General features: G+C 41.2%; 1 protein-coding gene across 1 annotated transcript in view; it reads right to left on the reverse strand.

Moving 5' to 3' along the window:
- The window catches only part of LOC121200751 (sodium/hydrogen exchanger 9-like), a 60,455-nt gene extending 42,268 nt beyond the window's left edge, over positions 1-18,187 (reverse strand). Inside the window, exons 1-8 of the mRNA XM_041066232.1 lie at positions 17,996-18,187; positions 17,059-17,258; positions 13,401-13,493; positions 13,149-13,225; positions 10,278-10,393; positions 4,397-4,502; positions 2,056-2,194; positions 865-970 (exon numbers count right to left, since the gene is read on the reverse strand). Of these exons, the coding sequence (XP_040922166.1) occupies positions 865-970; positions 2,056-2,194; positions 4,397-4,502; positions 10,278-10,393; positions 13,149-13,225; positions 13,401-13,493; positions 17,059-17,258; positions 17,996-18,146 (988 nt within the window). The 5' untranslated portion in view covers positions 18,147-18,187. The remainder of the gene's footprint in view (positions 1-864; positions 971-2,055; positions 2,195-4,396; positions 4,503-10,277; positions 10,394-13,148; positions 13,226-13,400; positions 13,494-17,058; positions 17,259-17,995) is intronic.
- Between the last annotated feature and the right edge of the window lie 872 nt (positions 18,188-19,059).

The following is a 19,059-nucleotide window of genomic DNA, read 5'->3' on the forward strand; positions in this document are numbered from 1 at the left end:
TGATGGATAAAGAAAGTAATGGTAAGAATGGTGAAGCAGATCATGCTGTATCCATTTTTCCACGTGACCTGCCCCCTCTTGACTTTCCAGGAAAGCTGAGCAAAGAATGCTATTATACCTTGCTGTTATCTGCGGTGCCATCTCCAGACTAAAGGCATAAACATGTTCAGACAGAGGAGAGTGGACACCATTTTAAAATGAGTTATGAGGGTTGAGTCTAGAATGGGATTGGTACCTGCAGTTCCCTGTAGAGTGGAGACGGCTTAATACATTCTCCTCTATATATTACTGACTCACTATAATGCCAAGGACTCTCAGAGGATAAGGTATGTGTGTGTGTTTGTAAGTATTAGGCGTCCTGCGAATGCACACAAGGTGTAAGCTGACTGAAAAAAAGCCCATGTAATCTGTTTTTGAGCAGGGAATTGTGCAGATGGTTATGTCTGGACGACGGAGGCTGTGCAAACATAATTCCATTCCCAGGTTTGTGGAGAGCAAGTGGTCACGGATGCCTTGAAAGCAGCAGAGCTTGCCAATCAAACAGCTGCTTGTGTCACTGATATTGTGGAGCAGTAAGCGAGTCAGTCCATGCAACTGAGAAGGAAAGCCCGAGGGGAAAAGGGCAGCGGTTCACGAACAGGATTTGTAGTCTGTCTGACCCCCCAGACACCCAGAGCACTGAGAAGGCCACACACACACACACACACACACGCACACGCACACGCACACGCACACGCACACGCACACGCATGCATACGCACGCACGCACGCACGCACGCACGCACGCACACACGCACACACACACACACACACACACACACACACACACACACACACACGGCATATAAGTTGGAGAGAGCTCACCTGAAAGTCCACTGGCTTCAGCTGAGAGGAAGCTGCTCCAGGACAGAAGGAAGAAGACTGATGTTTCCAGTAGTGGGTTCTCATGCAGTCGTGTGAATTTGGTGAGGTGGAAAGACAGTTAAAGATATACAAGATAACTGTACAGCATTTAACACTTTGCATCGGGCTAATACATGGTTGATATTGCAGCTGCAACACAACTTTATGACTGTTGTTCTATTGCGACAGCCTGCAGGCAGAGAAACACTGCAGTACCGCAAACAAAAAGCAACTACAGAAGGTGCTTAGTAAGTCAGGGGACCTGCCATGTAGAATAACCTGCTGGGTCTTAATAAGATCCTCTCTGTGAGTTCTCCAATAAAGTCCACATCCCACTCTTACCCTTCCACTGTCCAACATCCCCTGTGGCAAAGCTTCCACGTAAACGATACAGTAAGTCTTTACACAGTGTGTCAGGCAGAACAACACAAGCTGGGAGTTCAGTATCTGTAACTGTCACACAGAAAGTGAGGATGGAGTAGGTTTAGATACTGTAAATATTACAGTTTTAGGACAGCTTGCTGCTCTGCATTCCCAACCCCTTTAAATACCCTGCTGGCTTACAATAAAGAAAACATATTCGCATACATACAGCGTCACACATACAAAGTCTGATTGTTTCTGTAATTAACAAGGACAGATACAGTAAGTAATTAAAAAGATAACTGAGCAACTGCATGTCAAACTGAATCTCTTTAAGAAACTGCTGTTTGAAGAGACAGCACAAAGACCAGGCTGTTGCTATGGTTAGCATCAGCAAAATCTAATAAATGCTCACTTTGTGCTTTGCCCGCACCCAGAGATTAGTCACCGTAAATAAGAGCTGAGCTCTGCCCCAAACCTCTCATGACACAGCCTCATTTTTCATCCCAAAGTCTAATTACCAGAAGATCAGAGAGAAATGCTGGACAACAGCGCAAGTCGAAACTTCATCAGAGGCTATTGGCTTGATTGACGACCTCTCTGCAACCATTAACATCGGAGGAACATTTAAGACTTAGCCGCATTGCTTTTGTTGATAAAGGTGGTACAGTAGGGGTTTGTTAGAGAAGCAATTACCAGGTTGAGGATGTGGATAGATTGCAGCGGATGCTGAGGTGATAATTGACTTTAGGGGTGCAGAGACAGAGGTGGGAGGGGATGAAAGGATATGAGGGCTGTTATGACCGTGAATATGAAACCCAAGAGGAAGGAGCCGGCAAGCACTCCAAGAAAATAACCAACAGAGTGGAGAAAGGCAAGGGGGTCGAAGGTGTGTCCTGCACCCATCTGGCTGTAGGTAGTGATGGCACTGCAAGAAAAATGACACCACATACTCAACATGGAGTTTCGCACATGACAGAGACAAATTTCTATGGAACAAAAAAGAAGCCAATAACACAATTACAACAGAAGTAAATGTGTGTGTTACAGATGCTGAAACATTAAAGCAACAGCATTATTTATGACTCTGAAACAAGTGCCGTCATCAGAAATATGGCCCACTAGGTTCTCGGTGTAAACCAGTCTGGAGCAGTGAGCATAAATTCACATGCTTATTATGCTGAGCAAAGCCTTTAAGTGCAATTTACTGGAGTCATTCCTAAGAAGACATGGCCTTCTTAAGACATTAAATCCTTTCCCTGAAAAACAATCTATTCTGAATTATTTGCCTCAGAGACATCTCCAAGTTGTTAGAGAGAAACAGGGGAAATAGTATTGATGTTCACAAAGACAGCAGCATTGTGCTATTCACATTACTACAAATATTTACTTTGTGTGGGGGTTGGAAACTTCCACATGGAAGTCATTGAGTGCAAAAGAGGTCTCACAGGGAGGAGAGAGAGAGAGAGATTGGTGAGAGGGAAAGAGAGAGAGGAAAAAGAGAGAGGGCCTGAGGTGAAGCAAGCAGAGACAGGCACCCATGCGGGTGGCTGATGGAGCTGGCTGCCTTTGTGGAATGACAGTATTTCTTAACCCACCACAGACCCTTCCATGCGCTCCCCTTGGCCTTTGACTGTTTTAAATGTAAAACCATTGAAAGTGATTTCTGATAGCAAGGGTAACACAGAAAGGACACACTGTATCCTTGCAAAAAAAAAAAATGTCTACCAAACTACTGGCAAATGAACCCATAATGTATCTCCACTTTTCATACTGTCAAGTTAAAATGAGCTAGCACACGCCACAACATGCCTTAATCTCCATAGCAAAAGAATCAATCAAGCTGTCGCTAATGAGCTCAGCAAGCTGAAAAGGAAAAATCTATTATCCCCTCCATGAAAATAAAGACTTTTGTTGCACATTTAATTTGGCAGCTAGTCACTTGGTCGGTATGACCTTCTGGAGACTGTATCTTCACGTCTGGTGCTGTTAACTCCCAGTCAAAAATCTCAAGATGTAAACACAGGACCTGGTTGAATGGTGGCTGGGTCAGGGCTGCTGGAGCAGGAAGTTTAGTGCCTGTGAGAGGGCACATCAGCGTAAGGTTGAGCTGCTCTGGGAGCTTGTTAAAATTCCAGTGCCAGGACCCCGCGTGGCTCACTAATAAGGGCCGGCTTTGTGTGGGGGGCCAGTGCGACCGGCAGGCTAGCGAGCCAGTCAAGTGACAGGAGATGGCATGAAGGCCGGTCACGCCACTCCAGGAACAAACACAGCACTATCTGACTGTTTGTGCAGGAAGACATGCAGGCTCCCTCCTCTGCGCTTCAATGTACACAGAGATAGCGGCACCACGGCGCGAACACAGCAACCTCCACACCCGCCTCTTTTTCTCTCCATCTGCCTGCCTGTCTGGGCCCATTTGTGCAGTTGGAGAAGGACATGTCAGAGTGTGCAGGTACCATCCATATGCAAATATGGACACATGTCTTGTCCTTGTCATCTGCCTTCCCACCTTCACTTTTTTTATCTGCTTGCTTGGTCATGAATGTGGACCTGTGCGCGTTCTCTCCCTTCTCCATCTCCATCTCTCTGCTTCTTCCTGCCATCTGTTAGCACGTCTACTTCACAGGCTTTGTTCACTAGCATTGTGTAAATAGAGCAGACTCTGGCTGCAATGTGTGTGAGCAGGACAAACATGCATATTTTAGTGCAATGCTGGAGAAAGTGGAAAAACTGGGAGGAAGAGAATGAAGCAACTGAAATGCATGGACAAGGCATGAGTGCATCATGGCTACTTCACTAAGCCTTCTAGGATTTTATGCTGTGTTTTGTCTGAATTTGACAGCAGCGGTGTTAGCCGAGTTCGTTAGCTGGGAGTGTGTCTCTACTCTGGCAGTGAGACTCTCCACTGAGTACCTTAATGAGATGCTGACAGTGCCAGGGGCAACTCTCTTACGCAGTCCACTGCATAACATCTGAGGCGCTCATGCTGTTTTGCCATTCACACCCTTTCCTCAAAACTGGCAGCATCCATCCAGCCTTCCCTCCCCCACATGTCCACCTCCATAATGCCAACTGGAAAAGCCTGAGCTCCCACACAATTAAACCTAGAAATATAATATACACTCACTGTGTCAGGACGATGGCCACAGCATCATTCAGGACGCTCTCACCAAACAGCAGGGTGTGCAGATCCAGGTCCACATGCAGCTCTGACAACAGACCAAGAACTGAAACTAAAAAAAAATACAAAAAAATAATAAAAGAGTTATTGTTATTGAAGACAGCAGAAAGCACAACAACTCCTCCACTAACCACACTGAAAAACTGGTGTGGAGTATCACCTCTGCTGCTACAAACAGGAGAAACCAGGGGAATTAATACCAGTGTAACAATGAAAGCTGACAGAAAATGTCAGCACGCCGACAGCACTGGAAAGAGGATTTTGACACTTGGAACAGCCGGAGTAACTAAACCAAGCAAAGACTTGTTCAGCCCAAGCTAAGGAAAATACACAGTGCTTCGGAAAAGACAATATTTATCTCTATAAAGGAAACAGAACGGTAAGCAGATCACTGTCTATTTTCAGTGACTGTTACAAATCATATCAAGGCCAATTACATTTTAATCACATTACTCCAACAACTGGATGTAAAAGTGAGGATATCTGGAATTTGATATTAAATAAAATTTTGTCCTGTACTGTATACGGTAACACTGAATGAACGAACTGTATACTGTGTACTATAAACAGGCACAAAACAAATGAACAAATAACTGTTTAAAATATTTATTAATGTATGCTACAGGTGCAAATATACTGTATCAGCACATTTTACATGCACCTAAATTATCATTTGTAAAGACTTTAATAAACTATTTCTCAGCATTACCTGCGAAATTCGACATTAAATAGCAGTTTGAGTGTGGGATGGTGCGGTTTGCTCCCAGCAGCAACAAGGGCAGATAATGCAAATCACCTGAATAATGTAAATGACTGAATAGCATGAGATGATTTGTATTTATTTGGCTGTTGATGGTCTCTTTCCGGCTTTTAAAAAGTCCTTATTGTTAGTGCTGCAAGGGTTTCTGTTTCATATCATGTCTGTGTTTTGGTGAGCGTGAATATATGTGGGAGTGTATCTTGCGGTATTCCTACAGTTCTCACTATAGACAGAGGTAAAAACTAGGATTTTGGGAATCTTGAGAGATCGATGGTGGGAAAAGAAGGAGATTAGAATTAAGATACTGCAGGTGATTAAAACATCCAAAAGTTGCCAATTACAGTGTATTAGGGGGCTTCACAGCTGGCAGACAGCTCCATGCTTTAAATATTGTAATATCCACTCACTGCTCAGCAACAAAACAAATTCCTCCCTACATATTGCAGTTTTTAACGCTGGTGCCTCTTGCATAATGGACATGGAAGTTTACACAAAGAAGGCAGTTGTTACTTTGTATGTATTTAGACATGTGGAGAGCAATGCTCGTAAAAGTCAAAGGAAACTGAACTTGCTGTGCAGTCTTGGCTGCCTCACCAGCACTGATGACTGCAGGAGTCCTCAGCATTTACTGTAACCTCTCTACAGCAGACGCTTCGACTCTTATGTGATGTCAAGGTGCGAATCATCTGCAGAGGTTATGATGAAATTCGTGTGTGTGGTGACAAATACAAACAAGTTGTTACTCGCTTATTTATACAGCTGAATCTCTCAGCACACCGTGACTGCTGAGGAGAAGACAAGCTGAACTCCACGGTGAGTTCATCAACAGTAAACATCAGGCAGAAGATGCTGAGCATATGAATGAGCGTGTGCACACACAACATGCTTGGCTAAGTGTTGACACTGAGTGACAGGGAGAATACTGACATTGACAAGACAGTGACGTGCCTGTCAGCTCTGCACTTCGTGACACCTCAAGTATCTCCTGCTAGATATCGGTTGTAGTATTGTTAGCACTATGTTCACTGACAATGTAGATCAGATTACATCAGATTTGATTACACTATATTATATGCATGAGATAAATAGATGAATACATAAAAAGGTAGACAGATATTTAGATAAACACTGTAGACAGGAAAAGAAATACTGGCACACATCATTATAACTGCCTCAAGAGAATTCAGGCTGGATTTCAAACAAGCACAACAACATTATCATACAACAAAAACAATGTCAGATGTGGAGAAAGACAACACAAATGCACACTCAGAAACACACACAACATTTACAAGGATATGGGCACGGACAGGAAAACAGATACTCCGAGCGGTTCCAAGGCCAGACAATATCATATTCAAAACAATGACGCCTCCCAGTAGATTAATATTCCACCTGTTGAGACCAAGATGCAAACAGAAGCCTACAAATCTGTTTCAGGAAAATCTGTGAGATGAATAATGAGTCAACTCTGATAGCACCATTTGGCCCTGCAGTGAACACCAGGCCAGTGAGGGCATCACAGCCAGGATACGACCAGACTGACAATAAGAGCAGTGGCAAGAGAGCAGCCTCAGGACTTGTTTTGACATATCAGGCTCTTTGGTCTTTGACAGGTTTAAAGCTCTTCCTAGTTGGGGAAAATCCTTTATCTGGAGAGGGTGAGGTAGACCCTGGAGTCAAGATCGTTCCATCTCCCCTCTCCCATAATGCCTAGCTGATGACAGCATGTTGTGCACCACTCACACTGCAAGGCAGAGCAAAAAAAAAAAAAAAAAAAACACGCCTGTTCCGCACACACACATACACAAGGGTGCGGGTTGGCTATGTTGTCATGGCAACCCCGTCCTACAGCTGTCAAGTGTTCATCAGTTTCCACAGCAACACCATAAGGTGGAGAGACAATTATTTCAGACATAATACAGTTGAAAGGGTCGAATGGAAGCCTTATTAGGTCAAATTACCCTACTGCAGAGGTTTAGCAGAGGCAAAGCTCATGGCCACCTCAGTCAGAGAGCATGGGATTTGCTCACTGATTTGACCAAATTAGGCAGATATAATACTGAATGTGATGTATTAGGAAGGAGATAACAGTCAACGGGGAATTACTATAATCTCCCTAACTCCGCGTAAAAAAGTGCTCAGTTTTTTTTGACACAAACACAGGTCACAAGACCGCAGCACAAAAAGCCTGCAGCAGTTCAAGCGCAAATTGAAGCAAAACAGGACTTTATAATCAGTAGATTTCCACTTTGTTTTTGTTTACCCTGAATGTCAGGACAAGTTCTCTTCCAAATGTCCAATAATTCTAATTACCTTTCAAAAGCAACTGTGGAAAAAGCAAAGTTAATCTGCCTTTTTTAATTAAAGCTTTAAAAACGTATTGTTGCACATGCTGGTCTTTCTAAAATTTATGAACCCCAATCACATTTTGTAACACTAAAGAGTTAATTATGGATTAAACCTTGAGGAGTTGATCAAATATTGACAGATGGGGTGTTCGGGCTTGAAAGACAGAACTGCACACTTCTGGCAACTACTTCATGTTTTAACAAGTATAAAAACCATTCACCTTAATCATAGCCATGGAGAAAATAATTGCAGCGGGCGAGGCTCAGGACACAGAGACCTACTTCCTTTCTCTTTTGAAATCTTACCAGTTTCACAACATCACATTTCTTAACTTGTCCATGTTTAAGCCTATTACATCTTGCTAATCAAGGTATGTGTGCTTATTAAATAGTAATTAGGGCCTGTCTGCATTTTAATCTCTCCCCAAATACTCTATTTTAAATCCTGTGCTACAGTATTAAGCCATAACTCTGTTTAATGTTGCAATATTCAGCACACCTATGTCTCATTATGGTGTCAATAGAAAAATATGTAGGTGCAGTGTTCACGTCAGGAGAACTACAGAAAAAGAAAAAAAAAACTTAATACAAACTCAAAAATGAAAGGAAGAGCTGCTGCACCAAAAAAACAGTCTTTCCTTTGAGAAGTTAAGTGAGGGTTTCACCGACCTTTCGTAACCATCCCTGAGGCTAGAGGATGCAGCACAGCAGGCGTTCCACTTTGTGACCTGGACCATGTGTCTTGTTCTTAGTCTAAGAAGAACAGTTTTCATGGCTGCAGAGCTTTGGGGGACTTTCATAGAACTAACAATCTAAAAATCAATAGATGCACACTGAAAGGAACACATAAGGAAATGCTAGGGTGATTTGTGCCTCATAAAAAAAAAAGATTTTTTTACATGACTATCAAGGCGGATTTTCAAAACTGTCTTTACTGTCCATAGATAGACGAACAAAAATCCAGAGGACAGATAATTTACTTTAATTTGTTTTAATTTCACTTAACTGATTCGCTTAAAACGTCATATTTTAAGATGCGGACTCCAAAGGACAACAAATTCATCCTTAAAAAGCCCACAATGTCTAATTTCTTTGTAACTGTAAATTGTTAACTCCTCCCCAAGTCATTCAAATCTCCAAATTCACAGAAACAGCACAAAGGGCACAAAATTAGAGCCCTAAATCAAAATCCAGATTAATAAAAAAAAAAATAAAGATATCACTAGCAATAGCAACATCCCCTTGCTGTTGTTACTATCTGCTGCTCTCAGAGGTAGAATGCATCAAGTCATTAAAGCTGCAACGAGACCATTGGAATATCAAATATCACTGCTATATTACAGAGGCCTGTGCAAGCAAAGTGGCAAATAAATTGGGCTTCCATTTCACTCAAAGCCTGGCTGGCAGCCTGTGATGACTTTCACAGTGTTCTCAAGATCTCTGTCATTTCAGTCAGTACGTGACATAGTTGCACGCACACAGTGAGTCAGCGACACAACCAGAGCTGTCACACATGGGTTATGACATGGATAAAAAGCCTTATTCCTCAGCACTAAACTGTTCTGAGCATCACTGTGCCTCTACGTCCGTGTGTGTGTGTGTTCGTGCCTGTTGTTTGGCTGATTTGGCCCCTGTGAATGCAAATGTACAAGGAGGACAAACAAGGGACAGGGAAATTTGAATGGCTATCTTTAAGAAAATCAGAAAGCTGTTGCTACATTTGGACAGCACGAGATGGAGACAGCCTTGGGGTCTTGGAGTTTGGGCCATCGATGCGTTGCAGGGTGATTCTAATCAAAGTGACGAGGGTGCTGGGGTCGGCAGGGATGAGAACAGCGTGACATGGGAAAATAACGTCAGTCAGAGTGACAGCTGCACCTTAATATACAGCTCCTCTCTGACACTCAGCCAGATCAACCACTTATTGGTATAAATAATTCATTACCAAATGAGGACATTAACATTGCCATTGTCGCGGTGTTGCAGGATGCCTTATGACATCCCACTTGACTGCTCTTGAAGAACGCATATTATGTTGTGGTACCACTTAGGAAAAAGGTGCAGCGAATTCAGAGAAGTTACATCTACTGAGAGGGCATTGTGACTTTGTTCCTGCATATAGTTTCGACTATCAATCTCTGTCATGTGGCACTATGCAAACACAAAGCAAAGGATGGGTATGTACAGTATAAAGCAAGACAAAGATGTTTCTCATACATTTGTTTGTGCGCAATAGGAAAAGAGATAGAGAGATGTGTAAAGGAACAGGGTAAACCAGATCTGACTTTTCTAAATACGTTATCTGATATGTTAACTGGTTACGTAATCTGATACAAGAGAGAACCGCATGAATCTGCAATACCAAAATCAAAACCCATAAACTGCAGAAAGAAGTTGCTTCAGGAGTCTCAACACCTTGTGTGTCTTTGATTTTTTTTGACTTGTACTTTAACCCAACACTTTCGTGTGTTTACCTAAGGCAGATCCTTGTGATATATCATTACATATTCATGGTGAGCAAGTACCAAACATTCCTGAGAATGTTTTGGGCTTTTTTCGCTGGTAATATAAAGCAGAAAAAGGAGAGTAGAAATCTGCTGCAGGAATCGCAAATTTATGTGCGTATAAACCCACAAGTGTTTGAAAAAGGATGAAAAAATACTCCAAATAGAAGTGACGAGAGTTCCTGTGGGAGACCCTTTATAAGGCCAACTACCTGGGTCAGTGGCTGACATAATGGCACCAAACAGGAGGCAGTCAGTGAGGAAGAAGTCTCCATCTGCTGCTCGGCCCAACAGCACCATCAGTCTGGTGAAGCCATAGACGCAGGCCCTGGTATTGAGGACAAACAGACAGAAGGATACACAGTGAAGTCATCAGGGAGCACCAGCCAGAGTAGGCCTATCAGTCATCCCACTAACCACAGCAGGGCTTCCCCCAGAGTAGTCTGGGTAATGGGGCCAGACACTAGCAGCAGGTGAGTTGACCCGTTTCCAGGCAGTGGCTGCTCAGCACAGGTGGACAGACAAAGCTGTGACTGTGCTGGGTAGCATTAAATATAACCACATTTAGCATGTATATATAAGTTTGTACCCTCCTCCCCCTCTTCTACTCTTCTTAGACAGCTCAGCATTTATCCATCTCTGTCCCCAGATTTCTTTGTGACAGTATTATAGGCACTTAATCATAATAAAGGGACACAGGAATTATGAGTGTGTGTTTGTGTGTGCACAAAATCATCACCCAAAAGACTAAAAACCATGAAGAGAGTTTGTGAAGGGCATTGTGACAGAAATAAAATAGAAGCAGTATTTTTATCAGCTCTGGGGCCCAGCAGAAAAACAAATCTAAAATATAACCGTCCCAGAATGCACCATTCCCTCTTAGAAAAATACTGTAGACCAGGGGTGTCAAACCTGTTCCACAAAGGGCCGGTGTGGCTGCAGGTTTTTGTTCCAACCAAGCAGCAGCACACCAGACTTGACTCATTTAATCAACTGATCTCAGTCTTCAGACAGTTGATTGGTCAAACTGTGTGCTCTTGATCGGTTGGAACAAAAACCTGCAGCCACACCGGCCCTTTGTGGAACAGGTTTGACACCCCTGCTGTAGACTATGAGCAAAAACTTGATAAAATGGCTATTCAGCATTTAATATTGCAGTCCACCTCCTGACTGGTAACTGATGTGTGTTAAGTACTAATCCTGTTACTGTGAAGCATCCCAAAATAATCAGCATACCAGCTTGTCCTCTAGGCAACCTTTCTGTCCATTGGCATGAGTCTGTTACTAAGGTGACGGCACACGACCTGTCCTCAGGGCAAGGATTTAAAGTACTGCCCTCGGGTCAAGCAACTAAGCTCTTATTTGTGTATCTTAAAGGGAGATTTGAAGTTATGGTAATGACTTCCAAATAATGAGTGTGTGTGTGTGTGTGTGTGTGTGTGTGTGTGTGTGTGTGTGTGTGTGTGTGTGTAAGGAATACAGAGACAGGAAAAGAGAGAGAGAGAGAGAGAGAGAGAGAGAGAGAGAGAGAGAGAGAGAGAGAGAGGGTGAGACAGGCAGACACAGCCAGAGAGAGAGTGGAAGTGAATATACTTCATCAGTGGAGTCATTAAGGGTCTCACACCCCTGAGGGATTCTCCTTCCCCTATAGGATACAGCAGAATCACAGACAAGCAACAGGATTGGTCAGGTCTGGTGCCTAGCATCGAGAAAGTGCACACGACCCAACATGTCAAACCCTGCCCTGCTTCCCAGGGGCACTGGGGAGGTTATCCTGGGGCATGACTCATGGAAAGGAGAAAGAAGGAAGGGAAGTGAGGAAAGACGACATCTTTAACATATTTTCAGTTACAGTATCTATCTGTGGATAAAATCCTCAACAAGTGAAGATAATGTCATGAATAAACAACAAGCACAATATCCTCGCAGTACCTTTACAAATCTCAGAATATCGAATACACATTGACATTACATTTTATATACGAAAACCTTTGAAAGGTTTTCATAAAATCAAGGACTGTTCAGTGGTTCCTGATCATAAAGGATGCTCGACAACAACAGAAATGGAGTTACGAGGTTTTCATACGGCCTCTGTGTGAAACAAATTAGTGCATCAGTAACAACTGGTTTTTCCTCCAAGGTCTGAGAGCGCCACCTGGCTTTATGAGGCCAGAACAGCAAAGCTACAAATGAGTGCTGAAGATGTGCACCAATCCCTTACCATATACCATACCAGAATATCAAGTGCTGTTCATGCACTCTATAGAGGTTTTACGGACATTATGAGTTATCATAATTAGAAAGCACAGGTGTAATTAATAACAGTAGTGATGGTCCCCATTTCCTATCAGTCAGTTTAAGGTTCTTATTGTTGTGCATGCTGGCATACTGGACTGGCTTACTGAGACACTTGCGTAGAACAGAGTGGTAATTAATGTTATTAGCTACACCTGTGCTTTTCCTGCTATGACAAAAGGGCCTATTGTGCCCTGATGCACTGCACCAAGCAAGTAGAGAGGCTACTCACAGCTGCAAAACATTTAAGTTAATTGCAAATGTAATGAGGCACCTCCAGAAAGATCCTTACGAGCAAAAAATAAGAGATACATTTAAAAAAAAACATTTTTTTGCTTTATGGTTGTGAAGTCCACATACTATTCATCATTTATTGTTAGTGTAAAGTAGTAAAGAACACTGATTTCATCATACTTTGACAGTGTTTCTTAGATAATGTGTTGTTTAATAGTGTAGTACAGAATTGAGGCAAAGCTTTTTACATTTACAAGCTTCACAATACTGTGGTAATAGTAACTTTTAAAAAAAATCTGTTAACTGATTAGGAGGAAAATATTAATTGAAAGTGATCGAAACAAAGAAAGAGAAAATGTATACAAAGCTTGACTTTACTGTTGCATCTCTGACAAAATCTCACATGATGTATTTTAGTATATAAATTAGTCAATAAACCAAACCAAAAAAAATCTTATCCTATTATCAGTAAATTGTCTCAGGTTACACCCTGTGGAGCTATGTGAAAAGAGCTATGTGTTTTTCTTGTGTTAATTTGTGTGAAGACTGCTTACCCTATGGTCATACAGCTGATTATGGTACCCAAAAAAGCAAAGGTCAGAACAGATCCCATGTTCTCAAGGAATCGTCTCTAGAACAGTAATTGAAAGGAGCACCGATTAGTAACATGTCAACAATATATAACACATTCACTCACATTTCATGTAGCACTATTAGGCAGGTCTTTTTTAAACCATATAAAAGCAACAGTCCTTTGATAATGTGTTTTTCTCATTCTCGGAGACATGTCAGGACAGCAGTCTCACCTGATTAAGGGTGTAAGCTCCATGGAAGATGATGGGTGGCAGGAACAGATTGAAAAGGACCTCAGGATCAAAGGTCTCCTGTAAAAGACAGAGCTGTTGTGTTGGTGAATGACAGGGCTCCATGGGGAGCAAGAGGACTCCGTTTACCGAAAGTGACTGACAGATATTTTACACACACACACACACACATTATTCACTTCAGCAGCTCTAGCATGGCAGACAGGCACAAGTTCCTTTTCTCTTTGAATCCCAGTGACACAATAGTCTCCAGGTACCGCAACAACCTTTTCTGTCCTCTCTTTATACACACACACACACACACACACACACACATACATAAACATATGAGAAAATAAAATATGACAATTCAGGCTTATGTGCCAGTGTTCAGGTTACATTAGCTGCCAACAATCAAATATTAAATGTCTTCTCACCAACAAACTATAGCATTGCCACTAGATGGGGCATTACATCACCTCAGAGCCCTTGACCGCCTATAATATGATTACTGTGTAGTACATTAGCATTCTGTCCAAGTGCCCTGACTCAGACTTCCTCAGCTGATTAAAGCAAAGCATTATACAGAGTGAGAAGTCTAACTGGTTGTGTCAGTCTTCACCACAGAGGCTCTCAGCATTCATTAGAATGGGAATCAGCGAGCGCCATTTGTATAGCCGTACATGTTCAGATAATAGGTGGAATAACATTAAACAAAATCCAAGCTGCTAATCACAACAATCTAAATTACCTTCAACACAAACGTTAACCAGGGTGCACGGCATTTTTGTACATACCGTGCACGTTCTCTGGTATCTCATCCTTGCCGATATGATGCAATGTAAGCCACTCAGAAGGGTAGCCTTTCATGTCCTTCATCCTTGAATCCTTTTTATGTCTATTGTGGGTACATTCAGAGGATCAAACCACAGTGAAATTCAATTCAGATCAAAATAATTCTTCTTCTTCTGGATTCCTACATCCCACAAGGTCCCGTAGCATTGCAAAATAATAATAATAATAATAATAATAATAATAATTCCAAGGCAATTACATTTCATTCTAAAAGGCAAGATGTCATGATAATGTTTGTTGAAATATGGCTGTGGTTACAGTCTTTTGAGAATGGCCTAGATTTTACTTTAAAAAAAAAAAAAAAAGAAAGAAAACAGACCAAAGGTTAAAGCAGCCTGAATAGCCTTGGGTGACAGAACATAAGCCTGCCTCTGTAAATGTCCCATTTCCAGGACAACACTGTATTTTGGGGAACATTTACACATGTGCAAGCACGGATGTGGAAGACCGCATTTCTTTATTTTAAATGACCATTTCTAATGCTGAAAAAGCTCCATAGAGTTTGGAGAGCCACCGTGCTTTCTCAGTAATTCACACTTCAAATGGCTGCTAGAGCTACAAATTGTTCCTATCTTTCTGCTGCTATCACCAGGCTCAATATAAATGACTTTTTTGCAGCTGCAATTACACACACAGTGCAATATATATGTATTTTTTTTTCTACTGCGACGCCTGGGCATGACAAATGCAAAACTGTGTAGCAGAGACTAATACAGACACTGCAATCAATAAATTATGCATATGCTGCTGGTTTTATTATAAGGGCCACCTGCACCGCAGTCGAGGATGGAGGTGTGTTGTATACACTAATTGCCTCTTCAGCAGAGCAACACTAAATTTAATCAGACCACAAACTTTAATGCCTTACTCCCCAGTGGCGCATAATGGACTCAGTAATGCAATGAAATCCTTATCTCTCCCTGCTAGGTCCCCATATGTATCAGGCTTAATGGCATGAATGCTACACAGAATGATCTGACCAATGTAATGGCCTTTGTGGTAGCCTTTGCTGGTGTGCTAATGAGACCCCAACATTCAAAGAGGCCAAAGAGTCCGAGCCATTAGTGAAGAATTACACTTGGCCTGGATGATTTGCAAGGCTGATGGTTCACTTACTCCCATTCTCTTGAGCTGAAATATCTCCATGAGATTAAGAGATACATTCTCAAATACACTCATTCTACATCCTGTCATGCTTGTTGGCCATCGTATGGCTGAAACCCCGGCTGAATAGTTAGTTTCTTTTATGTGACAAACCACTCTGACACTGCTGAGAAAATCTGAAAGCGAGCCAGAAAACAGTACTAATGCTAATGACAACCAGAGGCTCATCTCAAGGCTTAGGCTCTTCTACTTAGTAATATTAGAATCACTGACTAATTCCTTTTTAACAAATAACTGGTGTGAGTAGTTTGCAGCACACTCATTTAAGCTCCATTTGGAGCTATAGAATAATTTCTGTCGCATCTCAGTGACAAAAAATAATATAAATATACTGTACTTTCATAAACTGTTTAAGAATGCTTGCATGTAGAGTTCAAATGAAAAATGCAGCATTAAAAAAACATAAATCTTCCAACCAAATAGAAATGACAAAAAATAACTTAACTCCTTTGTTGAGAACATGTTTTTTGACTTGGTGCTTATTTTTTTAAGAAATATACAGCTATACTGAAAAGTGAAAGGTTACCTGTGTAGATTTCTGAACATTAACACGTTAAAATAATGGATTAGTGCTAATTTAACTCTCTGCATCATCAAAGGAGCTACTTCTGCCTACTAGACAATAAAAACATCATCAATATGTACACAATATATTGTGCTTTGGAAAGTTGTTTACCATATTTCATCTCCTCCAGCATACCAGCATATAACAGAGGGAAGATATTCACATCCATTACTGTGTTCTGTGTCATAGGTTGAGATGGCCATCTCTGTCTGGGGGTAAAATGCTGCAGCGCCTGTTTAGATTACCAAACTATCTCACATCTTTCCTGCAGTGCAGAGCACTCCAGCACCAATATCACTTGCAAGAGTTTCTCACTATGGGAATTGTATATTAAATGTAAAAACACAACTAGGAAAATGTCTTGAGAGGAACACAAATTACAAGAAAAGATAAATTGGGTTTTCTAATTGTATTTGCAGTTTCTTTGCTGTTGTGGGAAGGAATGTACTTTAAACAAAATGTTAGTATAAAGCCTCTTTTGTGTTCATTGATCAGACCCTTTGTTTTGCTTTATCTGCTCGACTAAAGTCTATGTATATAGGCTGTTTATGGGTTTTTGTGTTTAGATGTCTTCTAATTCCCCCTTGTCCACAAAGCACACCTGAAAATCTCTCCTATCTGTTTCCTAATAAAACCTAATATAGGTTAAATTGCTCTCTTGCCCTCTTTCTCTCTGGACCACCACTCTCTTGTTTCTCTAATAACAAACAGACCATGCGGATAATTTCGAGGAAAATCAATAACCAAGAACCACTAGAGGAGTCTGTTGATGTAAATACCCAACATAGACAAGGGACAAAATATAGATGCGATCAAAGGGAAGGTAATGAAGGAAAAAAATGAACTTCAGATAAAATAAAACTACATCAGAGGAAAACAAAAGGTCCTTTGTGGTGCAATTTGTTTTCAGAAGTCCCTACGACAATATCGATTAAGCAACTTCTTAAAGTAAATGTTTTATCAGGGCAGGTGGTTTCACGTTTCACTAGTTCCTTTGTTGGGTCACAATGTGCAGCACAAATCCACAAGAATTTTTTTTTTTTTGCAGTGAAGGTCAAATCAAACTGCCATATTTACCATATGAGGGGTTGGCAGCGGTGGGCATCTTTGGTTTAGTTTTCCTACATGCTTGTAACAGTGCCCGTGTGATGTGACGTTGACCATCAAGATGTGAGGAGTGCTGTTAAGAGCGCCACAACTGCACACGCTCTCCACACTCTTCACATGAAGTCCTGGTTCAAATGACAAGAATCTCGCTGTCAAGCCCAGAAGCATACCTGCAGAGGATTTCAACAAAAGGAGACAGAAGAAGCTGTCGTTACAAAAACTATGGCAATCATCTAATATCTTAGATACAAGAAATACAGAACAAAAATCCAGTATATCACCATTGTCATCATGTGAATACTACAACACAAAAATGTATGACAATTATTACAACCGTCCAATAGAAGATTAAACAACAAATTAAAAAAAAAAAACTGTATTACATTTCATACTGATGAAACATTGGTGCAACTGGAAACCTTAAATATTGCATGAATCGAGTATACTGCTGCTTGGTGAGTCCTTAATAGTTAATGGTATCTGGAGATAACTGTCAATTAATATAGCCTATCTGGTGTAATTGTTGCCCTAAAAAGGTCAAATCAGAGTATATTTATCAGCATAAAACCAAATAACCACCCACAGATACTGTTGTAAAAAAAAAAGGCATATACGTGTCACACTTTCAAAATATCATTATTCTTTACTTGTTTTGGCTGTGAACAACAATTATCGGAGCTAACTTCCACCAGACCGGTAGTGCTTGTTGCTTTAATTAAGAATGTTCCACCTAAAGATAGCACATACATCCCTGCTAAAACCCAAAGCTAGTTAAAACTAAAACAAAAACGAACTTTATTTTATCAACATCTTGATATATTACTTAACCTCTGAGTTCAGGAAGTGTTGTTGAATAACGGCTTCCGTGCTCCGTTTTCTAAACAGGCCGTCAACTAACGCTACTTACCATAAAACATTGCACCTGCACTTTCATTAATTAGTCCATATTTGAACTGTCTTAACTTCCACACAGTGAGAATGGTTAGAAGTCCAACACTAACTGCAGCGAGTACCAACAGGGCTGCATTGTCTTGTCTCTGGCTTACAGTGGCCGACATCTTCAAAGCCTTGGTCAAACTTTTCGGAAATAGCTGTTTAACTTGTGATTCAATTCAAAAACAGCAACATCCGCATCAGCAGCTCGTTCCGTGCTGCCTTTACTGCTGCTTGGAAATCTCATTTCCCTCCTCTGTAACTGGCGAGAAGCAACCCTAGAGGTTTTTGTCCCATTTTTTTTAAACAACAAAACTGATTATGTAATTCAAATGTTTTGGTGAGCATAATTTTATTTTATAAATCAAGACACGCAGAGCTATTTTTTGCGTAAACAAATGTCTACAAGATACACAACAAGCAAATTGCGTAAATTGGAAAGAGCAATGAAACACGTGTAGGCCAAACAAAACAACAGGTCAAGATGTAGGTATAAATTATAGCATGTTAAGCAGGTAAAAACAAGTCACGTTTGCCGACGGATAATTTGTTTATGTCTTTGCTACGCTTTCAAACAATTCCGATACTTCCGAAAGCGATTGAATGATCCAAACACCGAGTGCCCGCCTCTCATTCACCAGCAGGTGGCAGTAAATGCAAAATAATGCACTCGGAGCTCCTGTGAGCCCACAGTGAGAGGCCGGGACACTGAACCTACACTCTCACCGTCCCTCAGCTCTAAGTAAATCAGTCATGGCCCTTAATTAGCGATTAATTAATGAATTGGTCGTTAAGGTTTGGTTATAATGACTTATTTTGATCTTTCATTTTACTTAGATTGTTGTACAGAGTATGGAATAAATGAAAATGTAAAAACTTTTACAAATGCCTTGATATTTGTGTCAATCACTGTTGCCCATAGGCTGCAAAATTAAATGCTAAACTTAATACAGTGGAATTAGGCCCCTCACTTTCAGCTGATTGTGTTGTCTGATAAAGAAAACAAGGGGCTGGGTTTTCCATATGTATAGCTGCCAC

The sequence above is a fragment of the Toxotes jaculatrix genome, chromosome 20, assembly GCF_017976425.1.
Source record: "Toxotes jaculatrix isolate fToxJac2 chromosome 20, fToxJac2.pri, whole genome shotgun sequence".
Taxonomy (NCBI): domain Eukaryota; kingdom Metazoa; phylum Chordata; class Actinopteri; family Toxotidae; genus Toxotes; species Toxotes jaculatrix.